Consider the following 22,500-nt stretch of genomic DNA (forward strand, 5'->3'; position numbering starts at 1 on the left):
GGAAATGTATTGGGAAAAGTACGGAGCAACTTCAGAATACCCCGCAACTCATTTACATGTCATTGAATAAGAATAGCGTCTATTGTGTTATGCCTCGATCTTCAAAGCCTCCCGACACATGTAAGTGAGGCGGAAATGAGTTGCGGGGTATTCTGAAGTTTAGCCAAAAGTACACTAAATAAACTATACTGAAAGAGCTTAAATGTAACCAAAATAAGAAGAATTTCACGTAATCAAAGGATTTAAGAGTAACTACACTTAAAAGCGATAAGAAAGCTCACCTTTGATTTTGCTTTGGGAAATTCGTGATCAATTGGTAGAAGTCTGAAGGATAGTGGAACTCTCTCAGGATGCCTGTTCACAGAAAAAGACTCCCAGATAGCTTTGTGCAAAGGTTTCTGATTAATATCAAGTCTCATAGGGGCTGTGAGGCCTAAAGGACGGGTCGCCAGTTCTGTCGGAAATTCGCTGGCAGCCGCCATTATTGTTTAGGCTAGAAATGTAACCTGGCCGGCTGTAACGTCGACCGGTAGTGACTGGATCGGAAATATCGACTTCATTGGGTATATACGCCATATATATATGGCTGGCATATAGACGACAAAATGGCTGACAATATATATGCTTTAAACTTCATGTAAGACTTACAATATGTCCTAGTTAGCTTTATTCTTTCACGTTCACCCACATCTACTCTAAGTTAATCATGTTCTACCACGTTGACCCATTCATTGGACGCAGATTTTTTCAGTAGTAGTGGTTCCTTGCACTTTCCACGATTGAATGGCTATCAGCGGTTAAGTCTGATCTATATTAGGGAGTTGCGATCGTTTTGCTTAGGGGTCGTTTCTTTAACGACCAGCTGTTGCTATAAAAACGTCTTAGGTCGTTTCGCCAACGTTTTAAGTTATTTCACCAACATCTCTGGTGCTTTCAGGCACTGGCGCTTCCTTTCAAATATTTTAGAGCTAATCGACTTTAAACCTGATTATATCGCGGCATCATAGGTCGAATGAGAATTTTCCGAATGGCATGTGCTGTATGTTTCACTCAGTTTGGTCTCATGCACCGTGGACGAATGAAAACCTCAAATTTATCCCTTACTTCGTACCGAAATAACTTGAGTTTTGTCAAATCGACTTTCTGCGCGTATCTTATCGACTTTGTCGATAAGCATCGAATCGACTTAAGTTTGGCTTGAATGGAATCGTTTTGGATGTTTTTACGGGTAATTGACGATCACTGCAACCAAAGCTCGGATGGGCTGGATAACTTTCCAAATGGGCCAACTCTCAAGCCTACAGAAAAAATCCCCGGCCCCGCATAGTTTGCCAAGTCCCCCAGACCAAAGGAAATTTGATTGGTCTTTCTTTTACCACTCTCAAAACCTGTTTTTTTTTTGCAAATAATTTTTGTTATCTTTTTTCTCTTGGACAACTTTTTCTCGATAACTCGGTTACCACCGGAAGGAATGCGTGATTTATGATTTTCTCATGTTGTCCGGCGTTCACACTCTCGTTCTGTCTTGCGTGGCATGTACTTGTAAGACCTGATATGGGCTCAATACAGTTTTCACGTATTATTTGAGTGATTCCTGACCTAAGATAACCGCTAAATCTTGTATCAGTGTTGTATTTCCGAGGTGTCAAAGACATTGATTAGAGATCAAACGTGAATAGCAAACCATCCTCATTCATTACTTATACCGATCATTGTCTGGGGTGGTTAAGTTATGGGAAACGATTGTGGCCGAGGCAATAAGCAGCTGGGTACGAAAATGCTAGCTGCGAAAAATGTCGCCGAAGGGGAGGCGAGAATTTCTTGAAAGGTGCCAGTTCTGATTTCTCTTTTCAATGCCCCATACATCTCGGTATGAATATCTCCTTAAAGCTAAAATGAAATGTTAATCAACGCATTTGTGATGACTTTATGTTAAGCGCTATAAAAGTTCTATGAATTCTCAGTGGTTCTCATTGTTTTATTGCCCAATCATAACCCTTCTTCTTCATTGTTCATTGGTCTCCCGTAAGTTACGGTATTCCTCTGTGGTGCACCCTCTCCCAGGAGAAATCCCGGATTGTCCCTGTCTTCAATACCTGCCAAGTACTATTGTTTCTCAAAAGAGTCTTAACTGAAACGATTCACGTAATTATCATAAATCGAGTAACTAGTCAGTTGTCGAGACGATTTTTATCGAGTCAATTCTCCCCGGTTAACTGCGACCGATCCAAGTACGCTTTGCCTGTGTAACACTGAGGAAACGATACATTACTATTAGATGCTGCACAAGCCAAGGTGAGATATGCCACAGCATGGAATGTTCCTGTTCTGTTCTGCGTTTGAAGACCTCTTTGAACTGACCAGCAAGCCAAGCATAACGCGTTTGCAGTTTAAGTAACGAGTCTAAAGTCGCGTCATTAAGAACACTGAAAAGTATTTGTCTTTTGTCGAGCACTTTCACATGATGAGAGGACCAGAAGTGGTTTTGTTTGTGAGTGTGATCTTCGAGCTTGGGTGAGTGTCAATAGAAATGATGTGATTTAAAATGGAAAACATTCCATCGCGCATGCAAAATGCCTATTGTTCTCGAGACATTTACTTGCAGTAGCGAAAAAATTCTAGATCCGTAATATAAGCGGCGAGGCGTACACGAGATGGTTTTAATTGGTCGTGATTTTGTGCCCCTTCCCTCGGGGAATAATGGCCTAGCTCATTAACTTATCAGGGCTGGGTAAAGAGACAGAGGAATAAAGGGGGTAAGTTTCTAAAGAAACTGTGTGCTACGTCGGTGGGAGAGTGTAACAGGGTAATTACGTATTATCAATTGACTTGAGAACGTAAATTGGCCACCGTAAAGAGTTTAAAAGCTGACATTTCGAGCGTTAGCCCTTCGTCAAATTTATCTTTCAAATCTGCACTCTTAATCCCCGCGGTATCAACGAGCGATTTTCATTCAATTAATTTTTTTGTAAAGTTGTTTTCCCGTCACCACATTCCCACTAATATAGCGTAGCTCCATTTTCTGCACAAACATTTTTTAAACCCATACACAACCCACAGTTCCTCCAATCCCTCTGACGAAGGGCTAACGCTCGAAACTTCAGCTTTTAAACTCTTTATGGTGGCTAATTTACGTTATGAACTCAGTTGATAATGCTAAATTACCCTGCTAGGAGACAAAGGCCGCGCAAAAGTTATTGTTTGTGCTATTGTTTCGTCTTATCACACATCTACCTGATGATTTTTAAAGCTGGCTATTCAATGTACTTTAGCTTTCCAAAGGCGGTTCGCGCATGAATTTCTGCGAAAGGCAATTGCATGCCAAAATCTTGTTGAAAATTGTGAAATCAACAAATATATCACGTCACTGCAATTTTTGCCAACAATTTTCCCAGCTCCGAATCTGATTATCCGAAGAGTTTATATATATATAACAACTTTATTTAAATAATAACATATAACATATTATTATTAAAAAAAGGGTTATAGAAGAGAGGAACTTAATCCTCATTGTAAACTATACCCCAGATATAAAAATTTAATACTATGCAATATACATATACATACTGATACATTTTACATACAGGCATATATCTATATAAATATAAAATCTAAATAAAGAGGACATATCTAAGATAACTATTTTGTTTAAGATTATAACTAAATAATGTATAATACATAGAATAATTTAATTTTTAGTCATAGGCCTAGTTAAAAAAAGTTGATTTAAGAGCTTTCTTAAAAGCATTAATTGAGTCAAGTTCAACTACTGATGACGGTAAACTGTTCCATGTGTCGATATGTCTGTGCCAAAAAGAGTACTTAAAGATGTCTGTACGGCTAAATGGTTTATATAGTTTAAACTGATGACTTTTTCTTGATTGCCTGTTACTGAAGGATATGTAATTACTAGTGTTTACAGAAGAGTGTCCTTTAATGAACTTAAAAAGCTGAACGCGATTTCTTAGAAAACGCTTCAGGCGTGTAACTTAAGGTTTCTCCAAATCATTTTCCGTTTATGGAACCTGGAACATGCAAGTGAAAGCTTGATCCAAAGTTTTGTTGTTTTTGCCAGCAACTTCCACGCAACTATTAAACTCACCCGTACTCTTTTTGTTATCAGAGTTGTTTTCCTTTTCATTAAATCCAGGTCGAGTGAAACATCGGCAAAGTATTTGTACGCCCGTTGGTTCTCGTGCGAATCTTGTTTTCGTGAAAAATCCTTGGGTTCACCGAGTTCGGTTGATGCGTAAGATATGGTAACTACTTTGTTTGGCCAAACGACGAATTCTAATGCGATGTTGATTTATTTTTTATTAAGGATGGGGATAAGTTCTACCTGAAAGGCATTTGGTAGAGAAAGCACGACACAGAACACATTTTTTTCGACGCGAGGGAGAGCGGCAATACGTTATCAAAGAGAAATCGAGTGAAGTCGATGATGGAGAGTTTTTGCTACTACGTCCAAACTATTTAGCGTCGGAACCAGAGGACATACCCACTGGAATGACAAACGTGAAGCGTCCTGGCAGATTCTTAACCGCTGCCATTGGGGATGGAATCTCGGACGACACGTCTGCCATTCAGGCCATCGTTAACCACGCTGCAACTTCCAAAAATAATAAGGTATTCTTCCCTCGAGGTGAATACCTAGTAAGCAGTAATATCGCCATCCCTGGCCCGGTGGAACTTCACGGAACACAGAGCGGTATCGCAGTTATCAAGTCCTCGACTCCTTATGTTTTTCAAGTTTACAATGCTTCACCAGTGAAATCGGTTTCATTGAATAATGTGTACTTCGACGGAATTCGTGTGAATTTTGACGGTGGAGTCAATCGAGAAGTCCCTGGACCAACAGCTATGAGTAACGTTACCATAAACAGCTGTGTATTCTTTTCATCCGGAAGGCCAACTCCGAGAAACGCTGAGAGGGAGCAGTTGGAAATGATGGACCTTAGAAACAGTAATGTGTACAGAAACATCTTTTTGCGCGATTCTAATGCGTATGGAGTTGCTTCAAAATTTATCTTCACTGTGGGTGTAGAGGTAAGAGAAAACATATGTGGGCTGGATTTAGGCAAGATAGGCTGGTTAGCCACCAAAGTTGAAGCCCGATTACTGAGGAACTTCAAGTTGGGGCTAACGTAACTTAAAGTTTGAGGTGACGCAACCATGTTTCGAGGCGACGGAACTTGGGGCGACCGTCCAGGAGGGCAACTTGTCTCGTACCAAGGCCTTGTGCGGCCGGCCAAGCCTTTATATCAGTTACACAGTGGGTACGAGATTAGGGAACGACATCATCTGTTATACCTGTTACCTATCAAATACTATTTTATCTTCAAAATTTTAATTTCTTGAAAGGCACAAGAAAGTTCAATTGTGTGCAAGTGAAGAGAAAAGTGAATTTTTCTTTAACAAAAGGTATACTGGGGCATTTCAGTACGACATAAGGGGGTCGGGAGGGTGGTAGCGAGCAGCCGATTGAAAGACTGATTGATAACTTTATTTATCCACAGAAAAGAACTCCTTCAACTTGATTTATAAGTAAAATATCTAATTCTGTTTGGCTATTCTATCAAATAAAGCAAGATAAATTCTGTCATGCCTGAGGCTGCTTTGCACATCAACATGGATGTTGCTACTAGCCTTTGGTGATTTGATGATTAAGAGTGTGTCCACGAGAGCACCAGGCAGTCTTGCTACATGCCATCTCACTGATTCCAATGAAACTTTGCCAGTTTCAAGGGTCTACCCCAAAACTCAAAAAGACAAACTGGTTTCTGTTTTGTTTTTTTCCGGGGGTGAAATGGATCACCCTCCCCCTCCCTGCATTTATCTCCCACGAAACGCGTGGGAGATAAATAAAAGTTTTTACCTTCTCAGTTTGTTCCGTCAAAAACGCTTTTAATGTGAAGTCACGTCGACCTCGACAGAAAAGTTAGGCTCACCCTGTCAATATCAATAGTTTGATAACGTAAATATCAAATAAGGTACATCATTGCGCCTTGATCACAGTAATGAAAAAATGTGCGTTTCCTCACACTCGCCACATTTATTCTTTGGAAAATTATTTTACTGGAGGGCAATGTCACATAGCTTGGCGCGTCTTGACTCTGACTGACGAAAATTGCCGACGATGCGGCGAGGTGAGCCCCACGAAATTATTGTCAAATGTTTTAAAAACTTTTTCTACCACAACAGAAACAAAAGCCAGTCACCTACAAGATTTCAGAATGACTTCTAAATTTTGTTAAATCTTAATTTTCTCGTACAGGGCCAACGCACCTTGAATGGGTCTTTTATTTTATGTTTTACTTCTATGTAAAGATTAGTCTCTATAGCATCCAAATGACTCAACATCGCGAAGTCGGTTAATCAGGACTCTGAGAACTGTCTTCCGTATTGAACGTACACGATACTAAGGGGTCGGTGGTTTGCAACATAGCTCACGGAAAGGTTTCCAAACAAATGTGGCAAGAATTCATCTCTTTAATTTCCTTTTTGAAGCAGAGCGAAGTGGAGGAGGAAGGGGGTTTGGGACGTGTAGGTTGGGGTAGGAATGAGAATTCCTCATGCGCTCATGCGTGGACCGCATGCACACATTCCTCCACTTGCATCATTTATCCCACTACCTTGCCGCCTTAACAATGAACAACAGTGCTATCTGTTTTACTCTGTAATCTGATTAAAATAAACGCTCACGATATTTTCTAAGATTTCTCTCAAGCTGTCTTTTATTTTAGCGTCTTTGAAATTACTACAAAGAAACTTTGCCAAAAATTGTATAAAGTGTGCTAAAAAACAAGAATATTTTGATTCCCTAAACAACATTTTGACAATGACCTGACTTAAAAACAATTAAATCACTATGCAAACATACTTTAACTCAAACATTACAATGCCTAAGTGACTTGTTGAACCAGTTTCAAAATATTGCTGCCGTCATTTTTGCACTTGATACTAATTAAGTTCTTGACCTTGAAAGCTTTTTCCATGGTTCTATTTGGAAATCCATGAATTTTTCCAATCTTTTAAGCACTCGGAAGTAGTACTGGAAATGACCAAAAGAAAAGCTTTTCGTAAAGATTTTACATAAAAAAATTTAGGATTCTGTTAACGAAACCTATAACAAAAGACTTTGTGAGAAAACCCTGTAAGACTTAACTGGCTCGTTTTTGATGCTTAAACTACTGTTTCAACTTTCCTGACTTCACTTTACTTAAGAGCCCTAAGTCAATAATGTTTCGTGCTAGTTATATCAGCCGGATAAGGTAATTTTTGTGCAGAAAAAAATATTCCCGGATACGTAACCAATACCTCTTTCTGAGAAGATCGGAAAGAGAATGTAAAAAATTGAAATTAATATCCTTAATTTGAGGTTTCCCTTTCCTTAATTACACAATGAAATAACGGATAGAGTACTTTCTCTACTTATTCTATTAGTTTATCCATCTAAAAGTCTTTAAGGTCTGTTTCCTTCGAGCTATTCTCATCTTCTTTCCTGTAACAAATGTAAAAAAAAAAACAATTATAAATAACTTAATCAACATTTCTTAAATAAAGCAAATACAGTTCTACCAGGCGTAATACGTAGGCAAATGTACACTTGCATCTGATTGGCAAAGAGGCCCTTTCGAGATTCTATATTTTACATCCAACTGGAAGAATAAATTGTTACTCTTTGAAAGAAACAAAAAAAGGGTATAAAACCAATTTGATATTCAAGCTGACAAAGGATCACCGCCGACAGTCAGCGCCAGTAAGTCAAAGCCACCTTCGCATCTAATTTAACTTTAATTTACGAAATACCTGTCCTCACCGAGTCTTACCTCTGCTTGCCAAACTCGAGCCTCACATCATCTCCAATCAGCGTAAACGAAGCCCACTCAGACACTTTGGTAAAGCCGTTTTTTCTCATCCACTTCATGGCCTGATGAAGGGATTCACCGGCACTTTCTCCTTCAACAAGGTGTTTGTAGAACCGACTCATCAGCTGCTCTGTTGCTGAGTCTGAAATGGCCCATAGCGCAACCAACACAGAGCGAGCACCGGATCCTAAGAACGCCAATAACTTCCTCGGCTCTCATCTGTCCACTTCCACTGTGAGAGCAGCTAAGCACCACCAGTTTAGCTCTGATTTTTACTCGTGAGACATCAGCCATCGTCAACATGTAAGCTTCCTGTGGTAGGATAGCGTTTCGACCGTTAGGAGCAGGAATGGGAGAGAGGGCAATTTCTCCCCTCTCGGCGTTACAATGGGCAGCAAAATGTATCAGGCTCACTGAACTTATCCGCTCAAGCACCGCCTGCTTCGTTGCTTTCTCTTCTACCAGAGGCGGAACACCCGCCAATCGTCCGACCATCTCCGCTTCCTTTCTTGCACCTGGCAATGGCAGCAACTAATCAACCTTGGGATTGCCTATTACCAAGGCACCAGTGTTGCTGTGATAATCCTCTGGACTATCTTGAATGATCTTGAGTGTTGTCAAAGAAGGAATGACACGGATCCTATGAGTCTCCGACAGGTATTCGGTCCCCTCCTTTTCACGGAGAGCAGCAAACGGAACTTGGTACAAACAGCAGTCAGGGACGATTATGACTTCAGGCTCCTCAAGCAAATCATAAACGGGGGCAATAAACATTTTGTAACACAAAGATAGACTTGAAATGACTCCTTCGTTCTCGTCCTCGTGTTCCTCCACGAGTCGCAATCTTGCTGAGCTCTTTTGCCCGGGGGAGAGAGGTTGCAAAAAATCTGCCAAAAATTTACTTAAAGGCAAATCTTTGGGCAACCCAGCCTGAACTAGATTCTCTTCCACAGATATTCTTTTAAAGTGAAGGACTCCACTTGTTTTCAAGATCCACAAATGGAAATCATTTTGAAAGTAAGAAATGTACAGACAAGAACAGTTATCTTCCTTTCTGGAGATGTCTTCAATGCCAAACCAAGATTGTGGATTAGCAGAGATGTGCGTTTCAACCGAGTACTTCTCTGCCATCAAGTCTGATAGGCCTTTAGCTCGAACCAACTCCTCAACGTAAAGAGCATCCCGAGAATTTCTGGTGGCACAAAGCAACTTACAAAGCACCTTGTGGGTAAATGTTCCTGAGTCCTCCAGAATTGATGTTTTGAACTGATCATTGGCGCCCAAGAAAGATCTCAGCTCCTCATACTTTCAATGCACAGGTGAAGACACGAAAGGGAGTCTTTAATTTTATTTTGAAACAAATACAAAATAGCGTGCTCTTGAAGGATTTGGAACTCTTTTCATCTGTCTCCAGTATCTCTAGATTTGGATAAAGCTTTCTCCGAGCATACTTCCGAAGCTTCATAGTCTCCAACAGTTCTAGACACAACTGCGAGGTTTGCAAGATCTGCTGCCTCCCCTTCCTTATCACCAATTTCAGTTCTGATAACGAGCGCTTTGTGGAGATGCTCTTTAGCCTTGTCGTACTGCCCAAGAGAGTGAAACACAGTTCCTAGGTTTCCATAACATGATGCTTCTCCTCTTCTGTCGCCAATTTCAGTTCTGATGGCGAGGGCTTCTTGGAGATACTCCTTAGCCTTGTCGTATTGCCCGAGTGACTGAAACACAGTACCAAGATTTCCGTAGTCAGTTGCCTCTCCTTCTCTGTCGCCAATTTTACCTCTGGTGACAAGCGCTTTTTCGAGATACTCTTTTGCCTTGTCGTATTGCCCGAGCGACTGTAACATAGTTCCTAGGTTTCCATAACACGATGCTTGTCCTCTCCTGTTGCCAATTTCAGAATTGATCGCAAGCGCTTTTTGGAGATACTCTCTAGCCATGTCGTAGTGCCCAAGCGACTGAAACACAGCACCAAGATTTCCGTAGTCAGTTGCCTCTCCTTCTCTGTCACCAATTTCAGTTCTGATGATAAGCGCTTTTTCGAGATACTCTCTAGCATTGTCGTATTGCCCGAGCGACTGAAACACAGTTCCTAGGTTTCCATAACATGATGCTTCTCCTCTTCTGTCGCCAATTTTAGTTGTAATGACAAGCGCTTTTTGGAGACACTCTTTAGCCTTGTCGTATTTTTCTTCATTTCCTTTGTTTAGGAACTATGGGACTGCAGTCACCTTTTGTGTTTTATGCTCTAGTTGACATTGTTACTCGTTTCTTTGATACTTACCTGTGTTTACTAATACGTTTGTCTGTGATCGAAGTTAAACGGAAGAAAGTCGTTACAAAGACTAGCCTACGTTATTCGTGCAAAAATCAAAACCTTCTAAAATATCATCATTTTAGTAAAAAGAGATAAAATCAAGCCTTACAGCGAAGCTCACAACGGACTAATGCTGGTTGAGAAAATCATCATCCACCGAAACTGCCCTCTTAAGTTAAGGAAATGGACTCAGACAAAAGTTTTTGATCGGGATCGGGATTGGCTGGTATAAACCGTCGGGATTACGGTATTGAGAGAAAAATTTAGGGGGACCCTCATAAAGCACGACACATATCATCCCATCCCTCAAATAGTTGTTATCCGGAAACGCAGAGGGTGCTTAGAAACTTACTAAGCAACCGGATTAAACGAGGCACCACTTGTAAAAACAGAGATAAAGGGGCAAAATAGGACTGCGAAATTGAAACGGGGGATGTTGCTCTCTAACAATTGCCAGCTAAGATTTTCGCGCCCAATGAAGGAAATACTGGGCAGTATCTATTTTCCCGCTATCTCTTATCGTGATAAAAAGTGAGGGGTGCACTCAAACGCTCTCATTCCATACAAATATTTAGAAGGTGAGTAAAAAAATTAAAGAAAATTAAAACATCTCTCCGTGAGCGCGCAGCGTCATAACTTATCTTCTTAAGGGAGACTCTGGCGCTCAAACAGACAAAAGAACGGATTACGGCGTTTAGAAAAATGTGTACCGTAGAACCCACCGCTAGTATCTAAAAATTTAAGTGAATGGTATCTTGACCATGAAACGCTTGTGTACAAGTAGAAAATGGAAATTCAATTCGAATCAACCGCGATCTCCGAATCGATCGTTTAACCCTCCTAAAAAAAAGTCAAGTTAGTACCTAGTGCAGATCATAGCTACTGGAAAACCACGTCATGGAGCACTATGGATTTCTCATGATATCAGCGTGGGACAGTCCACACTATGAAGGCCATGACCCCGAGCCAAATATTTTTCCGTCCGGCCTTACCACTCAATCAATAATCAACTAACAGTATTTCGGTTTTATACGCCACACTTTCACACTTTTTATCACTCATGATGTAATTGAACATAAGAAATGAAAAGTGTTATTCTCTTTTCAACAGGAAATTTCAGGTTTACCCCTTTGAAAGGTTTGATTTTCATCACAAGATCGATCACAGTACAACCTAAGTTTCTTTTTTTAAGGTAAGTTATCTTTGCGTAATAATCGACTCCTTGTCTTAGTGAACTTTTCATTTTCCAGTGGTTGTGATTTGAATGATCGAAGACAAAACTACTAAAAAAACCAAGTGACAGTATTTCGGTTTGGCACGTCACACTTTTATAACTCATGATGGTTATGGGATAATTGAGATGGTTCACACGCTCTCATAGGTCAACTACTTAGTTTAGATGAGAGTATGTAAACACAGCTTGTTTGGACTTCACACTTTTAATGTTTGCCGGCACAATTTGAAAACATTTCAAACTCAGAGTTTTCCCAATACTCACAAAGTAATTCCAAGTGTAAGTGATAAATATCGGAATTGGAGAAAAATTTGCCGAGTTTTGATCTGGGGTTTGGCTACCGTCCCCCTTCCCCAGTAAGGAACAAGAAGGAGGAAAAAGAGGAATTAGCGCTTTGCCTACCTTGATGATCATGAGCTGTACGGCCTCGTCGAGAGAGTTCTAGTAAAGATAACAAATATGCAACAAATTGCGCAATAAACATCGAAATGTAAGGAAACAAGGAAAAACATTTGGAAAAATCGTTCTATGCACCCTACTTTCAAAGAAACACTTGGAAAACTACATATCACTGAAAAGCTTATGAAATATAAAAGAAACGTTTTATATATCCCAGCAAATTTAGTTTCAATGTTTTCTCGAAATAAAGAGTAAATGAAACGAAAATCGCTGCTTAAATACATTGATCTTTCACATAGAAATGTTTATAGAAAGAACATTTATGTAATAAAAAAAAGGTTAAGGCTGTAAATCTAAACAATAATGAGCCACTTTCACCTTCGTGTTTTCATACCTCACGCACTTTCTGTCAATCTTGATTGTAACAGACGACACGCAAGCCATGTGCAATAAGCTGTAATATTTCCACGTAATGATAAACGTTGGAAAATACCAAGGGACAGTTCATTGTGGCTGAACGAAGACAAAAATCATGCTGCCTTGGTCTTCAAGGCTTGGTAATTAATTGATGTAAAAAAGTGACATTCAGTTGCCCTTTTGCTGTGCCCTGAGCAAACACCGGTCCCACGTAAATTAAAAATGCCGAGTTAATCAACTCGATTTTGAAGTTAACGTAGGGGTCATATAATTGAAAGAACTCCTTGACGCTGATTGCTAAATTAAAAGCTTTACAAAGTGAGGCTACATTTTTCAAGATAAACAAACAGTGACACGGCTCGATTACATTTCCTGAAGTTAAGAGTCTTCAGATATATTGACAACATATTTAAACGTTAAGTCAAGTACATGTGTTTTCAAATTAGGGAAACTTTCTGTCAATATTGGTTGAAAGCAAAGGTAGTTGATTAATTTATCTTACTCGACCAATACTGTTCCAATGCTGGACTCACGTTTAAAGACCAGCGGTTATTTGTTATAAGTAGGTCCATGTACAACATGTATTCCAACATGATCATGCCTGATGGTAAAGAAAATTACAATGTTTCCGACAACTACAATGAGTCCGCGGACACACTGGAGTTTATGGTGCAAGTAAGAACCACAGGTTGGGTTGGTTTCGGTATTGCTGAAGTAGCATCAAATAATATGACTTACTATGATGTGGCAATAGGAGGAGTAACAGATGACGGAACAAGCTATCTGCAGGTAGGTCGGAATAACAAAATTTATACTATCTAAACAACGAAAGAAAAAAAATCGTGAGATTCGATTTTAAGTTTCGCGTCACGCATGATTCTTTTTTTGTCTGATTTCTTTCATTTTCCCTTTAAAGTTAAGACACTAATTTGTGACCGCGAAAATATTTAAAATTAAAGTGAATAAAGTTTAGTGGAGATATGGACGCAAGTCTCTTAATTTAGAGAGAAATGGTATGTTTATTGTTTATATGAAACAGCCTAGAGGATTTGAGTATTAGTTTACTCAAATATTGTTGCTAACAAATCTCTTCTTTCATCACTAGCGTTTAATCCTATTTCATTTTTTGGCTAAAGCGTCGTTTTAGTCGACTTCCCCTCCACGTCCATCCTGAGGAAACACATTACATTAACTCCGAAATTCTTGCAAATGAGTCTACTTATTTTGAGGTATAATACATAGATTTGGCCAAGCCCAAAAGTAGAGCGCGTATTTTAATGGATTTCAATCCGTAACTTCAATTTTTGGGGGTCTCCATAAAATAGCTTGCAGCGAGAAGTCGAACATTTTCAAAAAAAGGAACGAACTGAAGATTGTGTAAACCGTTTCCAACAATATGCAACCAGAAAATGCAAGGACTCGTTTAATATTGGGGCATGTATGGACAAGTATGTGAAATTGCAGTCTCCACCTCTAAAACACTGCTAGTGCTCATAAAGCACGACACACATCATCCCATATCTCAGATAATTGGTATCCAGAAACGCAGAAGGCGCTCAGAAACTTACCAAGCAACTGGATTAAACGAGGCAGTACCTCTGAAAACAACGATAAGGGGGCAAAATGGGACCGCGAAACTGAAACAGGCGATTTTGCTCTCTAACAATTAACACCTTGGATTTTCTCGCCAGATGAAGGAAATGCCAGGCAGCAACTATTTTCCCGCCATCTTTCACCGTGATAAAAGGTGAGTGGAAGAGCTATTTTGAGGAAGGTGAGTAGAAAGCACATCGCTGTTATTTGTTTTACTCATTTCCCACAATCAAGCAAAACGTTAAAGGAGTTATTGCTCTAATTTCAATCTCAATAAAGGATTTGAGCTGATGACCTCAGCGATACCGGTGCAACTCTTTACCCGTACGGGCCTGAATTTTTTTCAGGTCTTATTTCAACTACTACTTCAGTAGTGTTCATAGCTACGAGGATCGCTTATATCTGTTTCTTCACCGCAGTGCACGTATATGATTTTCATATATTTCCAGACGTAAAGGAGTTATTACTTTAATTTCAATCTCAATACTACTTGTTACAACGATATCTCAACAAAGTCTTATCTTAAATTGGAATAAACAATCACATGAAAATTATGGCATTTGTTTTGTCAGATGTCAAGATCAGTTTACTTTGCGACGCATATCATTCTTGAAAAATTAATTCAAGGCTTAAAACTGCCATTTCAAATGCACACTCAGACATACTCTCTAATAATCTTTGTCAAGGCACTGAACCACTAACATGGAATTACTTTAATAAGATTTTTATAACCACAGGTTACTAACAAACTCATTTACACAATTAAAGTGGAAACATTTCAATTTATTCTCACACATGGTCTTCATTTACACCAAGAAGGTGAGTGTTAGTTTTACAACAGAATGTTAACTTACTTAAACCACAATTATTAAACTAGATTAAGATTTAAATGTTTGTAAGATTACATATGCATAATAAATAAAATGCTATTCAACAAATATATTCTGCAACCACATGACAAAAATATAACTTAGATGGTCAATTTAGACAAAATATTTTCACAACACATATGTTCCTGAATGTTGAAATACAATACTTTTTCCCCACATTGGCAATTACTTAAGTTTACTGTTTATATAAAAGATGGTGAAGATCTACCCAAAGGACCACCTCCTTTAGGTGGAGATTAGGTAAGTGTTGACTGGAAAATAAAGTTTTCCTTTTCTTCCATAATGCCATGATTCCACGAAATGTAATTCATCTGTAAACAATTTATAGTCTACCCTCTCTTTAAGAAGTTGGAAAAGTGACATCATGGCCTCCTTGAAACACAATTTCACTTTTAAACTCTGTGCAATGAAGTTTTGTTAGGTTAGCTCATTGTATAATGCTTTACCTTGATTTAAATAAAATACCTTTTTTTTCAAATTGACAATTACATACGTTTAGTTTTTATACAATAGATGATGAAGATCTACCTGAAGGACCACCCCTTGAAGGCAGTGATTTAGGTAAGTGTCAACGGTAATATTTTCTTTTCTTCTATAATGCTATGATTCCCCAAAATGTCATGCAACTGTACACAGTGAATAGTCTTTCACCTCTGTAGGAAGTTGGAAAGTGACATCATAGCCTCCTTGAAATACAACTTTCCTGTTAAAGTCTAAGCAATAAGAAATGATGTCTGGTTAGCAAACTGTTTTTCCTTTGACCATTTCCAGTAAAGTAGAAGTTCATAATTTTGCAATGTTACCATCACTTGGTTCAATATTGTCACTTCAGAGAAACCTTTTCTAATACAGTTATAGAACTTGTGCAGTATTTTTAATAAACTTGTTCAAACCAAGTATTGTTTTTTTCATAAAATAGATGTGGACAAGAAAAATAATAAAAAAGAGAAGGTGTGGAAGAAGTGGAATGGTGAAGTAAAGTAAATAGTAACCTAACAACAACTGACATTACAATAAACTGGGCTAACATTTGTTTTAGATGCCATTTTCCACAGTATTTAGAAAATCTTTAATTTATCATGCTCATGCGAAAAGAAGTTAAATTTTAGAAACAGTATGGGGCCCAAGAAATATTTTTCAATCTATAACAAACAGAGATTATTCCATGGAAATTGTGCACAAATGAGATTTATTGCATCAAACAAAAATTAACATGTGAGCCTAGTGAACTAGTGAATTTTTTTGATCAACGCAACAAGTGGATAAAAATTGTTCAAGCATTTTCTATGGTATGATGCTTCCATTTCATACATACCAAAATGTTTTCTTACTGTCCAACAAAGATTGGAAGCTAACAACTGTGAAAATACATTGTTTGTTTCATTAGAGCCACAAATGATACTACTAAACAGTGTAAATCCTTATTTGTATTAAAATAAATTCCATTTCTTAACAATTCTCAAATAGAAGATTAGATAATTTTTTAAAGATTTAAAGGTGAGAAGGAAAAAAAAGGTGATACTATATGATTATTTTTGACTGTTGACAAAGAAATTAAAATTTATTACAGATCAAATAAAAAACCCTTTGAAGGTCCATTGCAACAGTTTCCAGCACATACACATATACAAAGACTGTTTTATTTCCAATCCAACAAAAGCTGCCATAAGCAGGCATTGAAAGATAAAAATCTATGATAATACTAATAGGGATTTTAGGGCAAAAGGGTAATTTATTTAGATCTTATGAGTATAGTTGTCAGTTGGGTAACATCTCCTTGCAAGTGCATTGCCTTACCTCAATTTTTCATTTTTTTTTCTATCAAAGAAATAAAAAAATGTTTCAACTTAGGAGGGAGAGGCCACTCCTACACGGTGGATGTGGTGACCATGCCCACCACGTCAACCATATTAAAAATATAAAATATGAATCAAAATGAAATCAACTGTCTCTCATTAATTTTATAAATGTAAATTTGCAGCAGATTAATTCAGCCTTAACTGCAAATGATAACTTCTTACCAAGCCTGAGGGCCATACAAGAGAACATTTTCCTGAGTTCCTCACAAAAAAACGGATGGCCAATATTCCTCAGTAGAATTTGAGCAAGAAAAGTTAGCAAGTGATTCATCACATTGCAACTGGACTAAACTTTTTAGTTTTAAATTTGGTGCCTTTCAAAACAAAAATACATGGATTATGATCGTTTCACAGGAACGGTCCGCATGGAAAAGTGCAGAACAAGTAAGAACCAGATCAGTGATGGTAATTACCTCCATACTACCGTAGTTATTCGGTTATAAGGCGCACTCGGCTATAAGACGCACCCCCAATTAAGCAAATATATGTTATTTGCCGGCTGGGAGGTCCGTATGGTGAAAAACTGTGACCGAGGTCTTGAAAATACTGCCCGAGGCCGTAGGCCGAGGGCAGCATTTTCAAGACCGAGGTCACAGTTTTTCACCATACGGACCGACCCTTAGCCGGTAAATAACATATTTATTGTTTTTAAACTTGACGAAATTCTTTCCGAAAGAACCCGAATGACTTATGGCCGTAAATACGGCAAGATCTTCCATAAACTGAACAATTTTTGAGTGAGTGAATGGTAGTTAAAATAGAGGTGATGCAAATTTAAGAGAGATGCCTCAGCGAAACATTTTCATTTCCGTAACGATAAAGGTGATTTAAAAGGCTTCCAAACAAACTTTGAAACATTATTTTTACAAGTATCTGTCAAAATCTGACACCTGTCAATTAGAGAGCGCGCAAGAAAAAAATAATCGTAGGAATATTTGAAAACCAACAGAACTAGTTTGGCAAGGACTCTCACGACAATGTTTTCTTAAAAATCAGTTAATGATCTAACGGAAAGTATTATTTACTCTCATCGACCATTCATTCATGTACGAAGATTTACCTCTGTTCATTAAGTAAACGGCGAGGAAAGTAATTGTGAGTAAATTCAATTTTTTATTTTGAAGTTGTGAGAGTTTGCTCGTTTGTTTGCTGTAATGGCGTGTTTAACTCTGATCTTTCCTTCACAAAAACTAAATTCGAACGGCACACTCCAACGAGACACAAGGGAATTTAATGCAGCCTTTTCTCAATTCCTTCAATTTCTGTTGTGCAATTTAAGGTACAAATGTCCAAATTGAACGGAATTGGAAAGACTCACCGGGAGCGTATATTTGTTGTAGAACTTAAATTAAAACTTCGCTCGCTTTTTTTTTACTATGAACAAATTGCTCGAGAAAATTCAGATATTAAATGAATGAAAGTTCCATCGTTCAGTTTAACTGTAACCAAATACCTCACGTTTCAACTTTCTGGGTACTTTTTGTGAACGATTAAAATTAATTGCAGACGGTTTTTAGGCCGCTCGTCAACCAACGTAATGACACTATTGTTTATACAAATTCATTCTGAAACCAATATTTTTCTGTCAACCAAAGTGATTTGATAGAGAGAAAAGGGAGGATTCATAAGTTATTTATCGGCTTGAGGTAGTGACCGACGTGTTTGCTTAAAAATACTGCCCAGCCGGAAAACGAGGTATATTTATGAAAAATGACAACGAAAGTTGGGATGTACTCGGCGACTCACGAAAGCGTTACCGTGGCCCGTGGGCAGAGATAGGAAAATACTGACCGGGTAAAGAACCAATCAGATTGCAAGATTCGTTACCGTGCCCTCTAAAAAAACAATAATTTCACCATACGGACCTCCCAGCCGGCAAATAACATATATTTATTGCATGTTTTCAAACTGAAAATATCGCTAAAATACTTGGTTTTTAAGCAAATGAAGATCATCGCAGTATATACTCAACTTAAGCAGTTGAGAAGTAAGGCCTGAAAAATTCAGGCTTGAACGGGAATCGAACCCATGACCTCTGCGATACCGGTGCAGCGCTCTAACCAACTGAGCTATCAAGCCAACTGGGAACTTGTCAATTGTGAGTTCGTTATATACCCGTAGATGGAGAAGGTGTGATAAGAATACGTGAAAGTCATATATTGGTTATAAGGCGTATCGTTGTTTGGGGAGTAAATATCGGTCAAGTTTATTGTAAATTCTTTCATAAACTTACAAAAAAGCGAAAAAGTCGCGTATTGATTTTAGTTTACCGTTAATTAACAAAAGCAGAATTGTCGCACACGCGACCACGCGCACAAACAAAAGCCTTGATTAAACAAAAGCAAAAGGTCACACACATAAACAAAAGCCGAAAAATGTCACACATTTAATCACAGTGATAAACAAAACGCAAAAAAAGTCACACATTTAATGCAACCTATCGGTACACATTAATTTTTAGCCTTCCCTCTCGGGAAACATGGTTTTAAAGTATAAAAACAATTCGATCAACAAAATCAGTAGTTGCAAATTTACTTCACCTGGTGAACATTATCTTGCGAAGTCTACATTCAGCACAATCATGCCAAACACTCGCCGTCATTCTTACTATCTCAACTTTAAGTTGAAAATCGTAATTGAAGCTGAAGCTGTTAACAACAGTCGAGAGATAGCGAGGGAATACGGAATTTCCAAATCAATGGTTTGGAAGTGGCGCAATCAGCAGGACATCTTGTATCACCTTGTCAAGCGCGCTTCCATGGGCTGTTACCGACCAAAAGATCCCGAACTTCATCAACCATAGGCCGACCGGTTCAGTGATCAAAGGAGCCAAGGTAAGCAAATGCCTTCTTATCTAATACATTAAAGTTCACACGGCAACCAGCTGGCCAATCAGACATAGTTTGATGCTACTCTGGTTTGCAGATTTAATGAATGTAACCGAAGTTACAATTCATAGACCAAACGTTTCGACACTCCTGTCTAGTGCCTTCATCAGGGGTGATCTAGACGCTGTAACAAGAGGTCCTTTTATATGATCACTAATTAGCGGCCTTTTTTTTCTGACGAGGTGTAAATAAGCGTCAGGAAGCAAACCACCATCGTCACGATCTAAACCTCCCCCCAAAAACATTTAAAAGGATGTTTCCAATGCACTTATAGCTCTCAAAAAGGATCCGGACAGGCTCGTATTATCTGCTGGCGAGGGTAATTGTTGTGGTTATGGACAAACAGCAATATCACGACAAAGCTTTGACTCTGCTTAATGACAAGAGTACGTATGCTGTCTTAAACTCTGATCCTACCAGTAAAACCTCAAAGAAAGTTAAACAAAATGTTGCTTGATTTGCAAAAAGCCGGTAAAATTAGTGACTCTACGTACAAAATGTTAGACAGTAGTGACGGCTTATGTCCACGTTTTTATAAAATTCATAAACCGGGAATTCCTTTGAGACCCGTTGTGTCTTTTGTTAATTCTCCGACTTATGCAATTTCTGGTTATCTTGCGAGAATTTTGTCGCCTGTTGTTGGGAGTACTGATTACGCTGTCAAAAATTCCTGCGAATTTGCGGATTTCATAAAAGATAAAACTCTTAACGCTTGTGAAGAATTAGTATCTTTCGACGTTGTTTCGCTCTTCACTAAAATCCAAATGGGCAAATGGCTATACAAAAACTTTTCTCCGTAACTACCAAAAACCAGTAACAAATAGTAACGCTCTTGATGAAAGGGAACCAGCGACTGGTGTTGCTGTTATTCCTTACATACGGGGTGTTACGAATCAACTTATTCTACAACAGATGATCTCTTTATTCCAAGACATGATTACTACCATATTTCAGAGATCTAACTCATAGCCAATTGGCAGAGATTTTTCTGCATTTAAGAGTCGACAAGCTTCGCGCAGGGTGCATAGCACAAGAGGAAAGTGACCAGTTAAAAATTGAAGTATTGACATGCCCGCATGACACTCCCGCCATCTGCAAGCGATTTTAAACTTCTGTCTCCAAAGATCAGTTCTGGCCAGGATATACTTTAATGTTTTTTTGGCGATGTGATTTTGAATGTGACATTTCCACATTAGCGTGTTCTTGAGCTTTTGTAAAGCCGGAAGTCATCCTTCTCTACTGGAGCAGATAACTTCAGACACGTATTTCTCCAGAAGTTCGTCAGGTATCCTCTTTCCCCTCTTTTAGTCGTATTTTTAAGCTCTGTACGATTTTTTTAAATGTGAAGTGCTTCGGACCTATTTTTAGGATGCGCAACGCTTCTCCTTTTGCGAATCCTATCTTAACGCCACTTAAAAAGTGTTTACGTGCCGGCACGACTCCTACTAGGCGTTGAGTAAGTATAAACGAATCTCTCCGCAGTTATCCGTATATTGACAAAAACAGAGGCGTGGTTGACAAGGATCCCTTCAGATGCTACATCAAATTCATTCTTGAAATATGGAAGGTATTCTTAATAACTAAACCTTACAAAAGGCTTGAAAACACAAAAATTAAACCAGATTTTAGTGGTTTGTTTAATACTTAAACTACTGTCTTAACTTTACTGAATTCGTTTTACTCAAAAGCCTTACGTAGGTCAACATTGTTTCGTGTCTAATATAATTTTTGCGTGAAAAACAAAAAATTGTTGAGTACATAATCATTACTGCCTCCTGAGAATATTAGAAAAGAAAGCAGCAAAAATTGGAATAAATCTCCCCTAACCTGGGATAGCTCTTTTTTTTTAATGTCGATGAAATACTGGAAGAGTATTTTCTCTACTTATTTCTATTTAATTTATCCATATAAAAGTCTTTTAACTCTGTTCTCTTCGAGTACTTGTCATTATTTACTCTATCGGGGTCTTTTTTCCTGCAAGAAAAAATTTGAAATAACCCAATTTATTATTACCTCAATTAATATTTTGGATATAAAGCAAACACAATTACACCAAGCACGATATATAAAAATAATTGGCTATTACTTGTGTCTCATTGGTAGAGAGGCATCTGTGAGATTCTATATTTTACACCAGAGAGCGGAGATAGTAACTCTTGAAAAAGGAAAAAAAAGGGTGCGTTTATGTACATATATATATATATATATATATATATATATATATATAAATATTATGAGAGGGAAAAAAGGACGTAACTACATTTCCCGACAAGCCTGTTTCGTGAATCGCTTCACTCTTCAGGGGTTTAATGAAAGAATATTCATGTGACTATCGTTTATATACTAGGAAAATTTGCATAATACGCGGTAAACTTAAAAACTTTAAAGTTCAGCTGTTGCGTAGCAACGCTTTGTTTCTGTGCCGGCACGAAGATACGAGTTCGTTACGCTTATTTAGTGATGAGAGGTCGGGTCGGTAAATTATAAGGAATTTTTCTTTTAGGCAGAGGTTGCATCTTTTACTGGAGCTGTTGTAGGGAGAGTTAGATGATAAGACGCGCCATAAGATAGAATAGTCAATGTTGTCGTTCTTGAGTGTCCAGATGTGTTTGCTAAGTTCGGTAGAGTTTTTGTGCTTGGCGTGGCGGAATGATGCGGTGTGATTTCTGTGTCTTGTTTTGAAGTCGGTTTCTGTGAGTCCGATGTATGTTTCAGAGGTGTTGTTGTCTTTCCGTGTGACGGTGGCTTGATAAACGACTGAGGATTGAAGGCAGTTACCATTGAGCGGGCAGTTGTTCTTTTGTCGGCAGTTGCATGTTTTGTTGGTTTCCGTGCCGTCTTTGTTGTCTTTCGTGTAAGGTGAGTGGGACGAGTGTAAGATGCGCTTGTTGTGGTTGTCGATGACCTGTTTGGTGTTGTTCATGCAGCTGTAACTGATTTTGATGGTGTTGCGGTTAAATATTTTGCGGAGGCTGTGGTCCTTAGGGAAATGTTTGTCGATTAGGCTGAGGAATTTGTGTCCGATATTGGTGCTG

The 22,500-nt window shown here is 38.5% G+C and overlaps 2 protein-coding genes, 1 long non-coding RNA gene and 1 pseudogene across 4 annotated transcripts in view; 1 reads left to right on the forward strand and 3 right to left on the reverse strand.

Moving 5' to 3' along the window:
- The window catches only part of LOC149036724 (trafficking protein particle complex subunit 11-like), a 24,072-nt pseudogene extending 23,587 nt beyond the window's left edge, over positions 1 to 485 (reverse strand). Inside the window, exon 1 of the transcript XR_016181448.1 lies at positions 282 to 485. The product of XR_016181448.1 is annotated as a trafficking protein particle complex subunit 11-like (transcript). The remainder of the gene's footprint in view (positions 1 to 281) is intronic.
- Positions 486 to 6,769: 6,284 nt separating this feature from the next.
- LOC149036727 (uncharacterized) lies at positions 6,770 to 9,808 on the reverse strand. The gene is made up of 3 exons (XM_089188615.1): positions 9,649 to 9,808; positions 7,830 to 8,055; positions 6,770 to 7,501 (listed from the first exon to the last, which is right to left on the reverse strand). The coding sequence occupies exons 1-3, from the start codon at positions 9,806 to 9,808 to the stop codon at positions 7,453 to 7,455; spliced, it is 435 nt and encodes a 144-aa protein (XP_089044741.1). The 3' UTR covers positions 6,770 to 7,452.
- A 3,006-nt stretch (positions 9,809 to 12,814) lies between these two features.
- LOC149036728 (uncharacterized) lies at positions 12,815 to 14,431 on the forward strand. Its single transcript, XR_016181449.1, has 2 exons — positions 12,815 to 13,024; positions 13,927 to 14,431. It is a non-coding gene; the product is annotated as an uncharacterized LOC149036728 (long non-coding RNA).
- A 4,518-nt stretch (positions 14,432 to 18,949) lies between these two features.
- The window catches only part of LOC149036729 (uncharacterized), a 57,563-nt gene continuing 54,012 nt past the window's right edge, over positions 18,950 to 22,500 (reverse strand). Inside the window, exon 4 of the mRNA XM_089189610.1 lies at positions 18,950 to 21,439. Coding sequence (XP_089045736.1) covers positions 21,417 to 21,439 — 23 coding nt within the window. The 3' untranslated portion in view covers positions 18,950 to 21,416. The remainder of the gene's footprint in view (positions 21,440 to 22,500) is intronic.

Source organism: Pocillopora damicornis, chromosome 12 (genome assembly GCF_964200805.1).
Source record: "Pocillopora damicornis chromosome 12, jaPocDami1.2, whole genome shotgun sequence".
In the NCBI taxonomy this organism is placed as follows: domain Eukaryota; kingdom Metazoa; phylum Cnidaria; class Anthozoa; order Scleractinia; family Pocilloporidae; genus Pocillopora; species Pocillopora damicornis.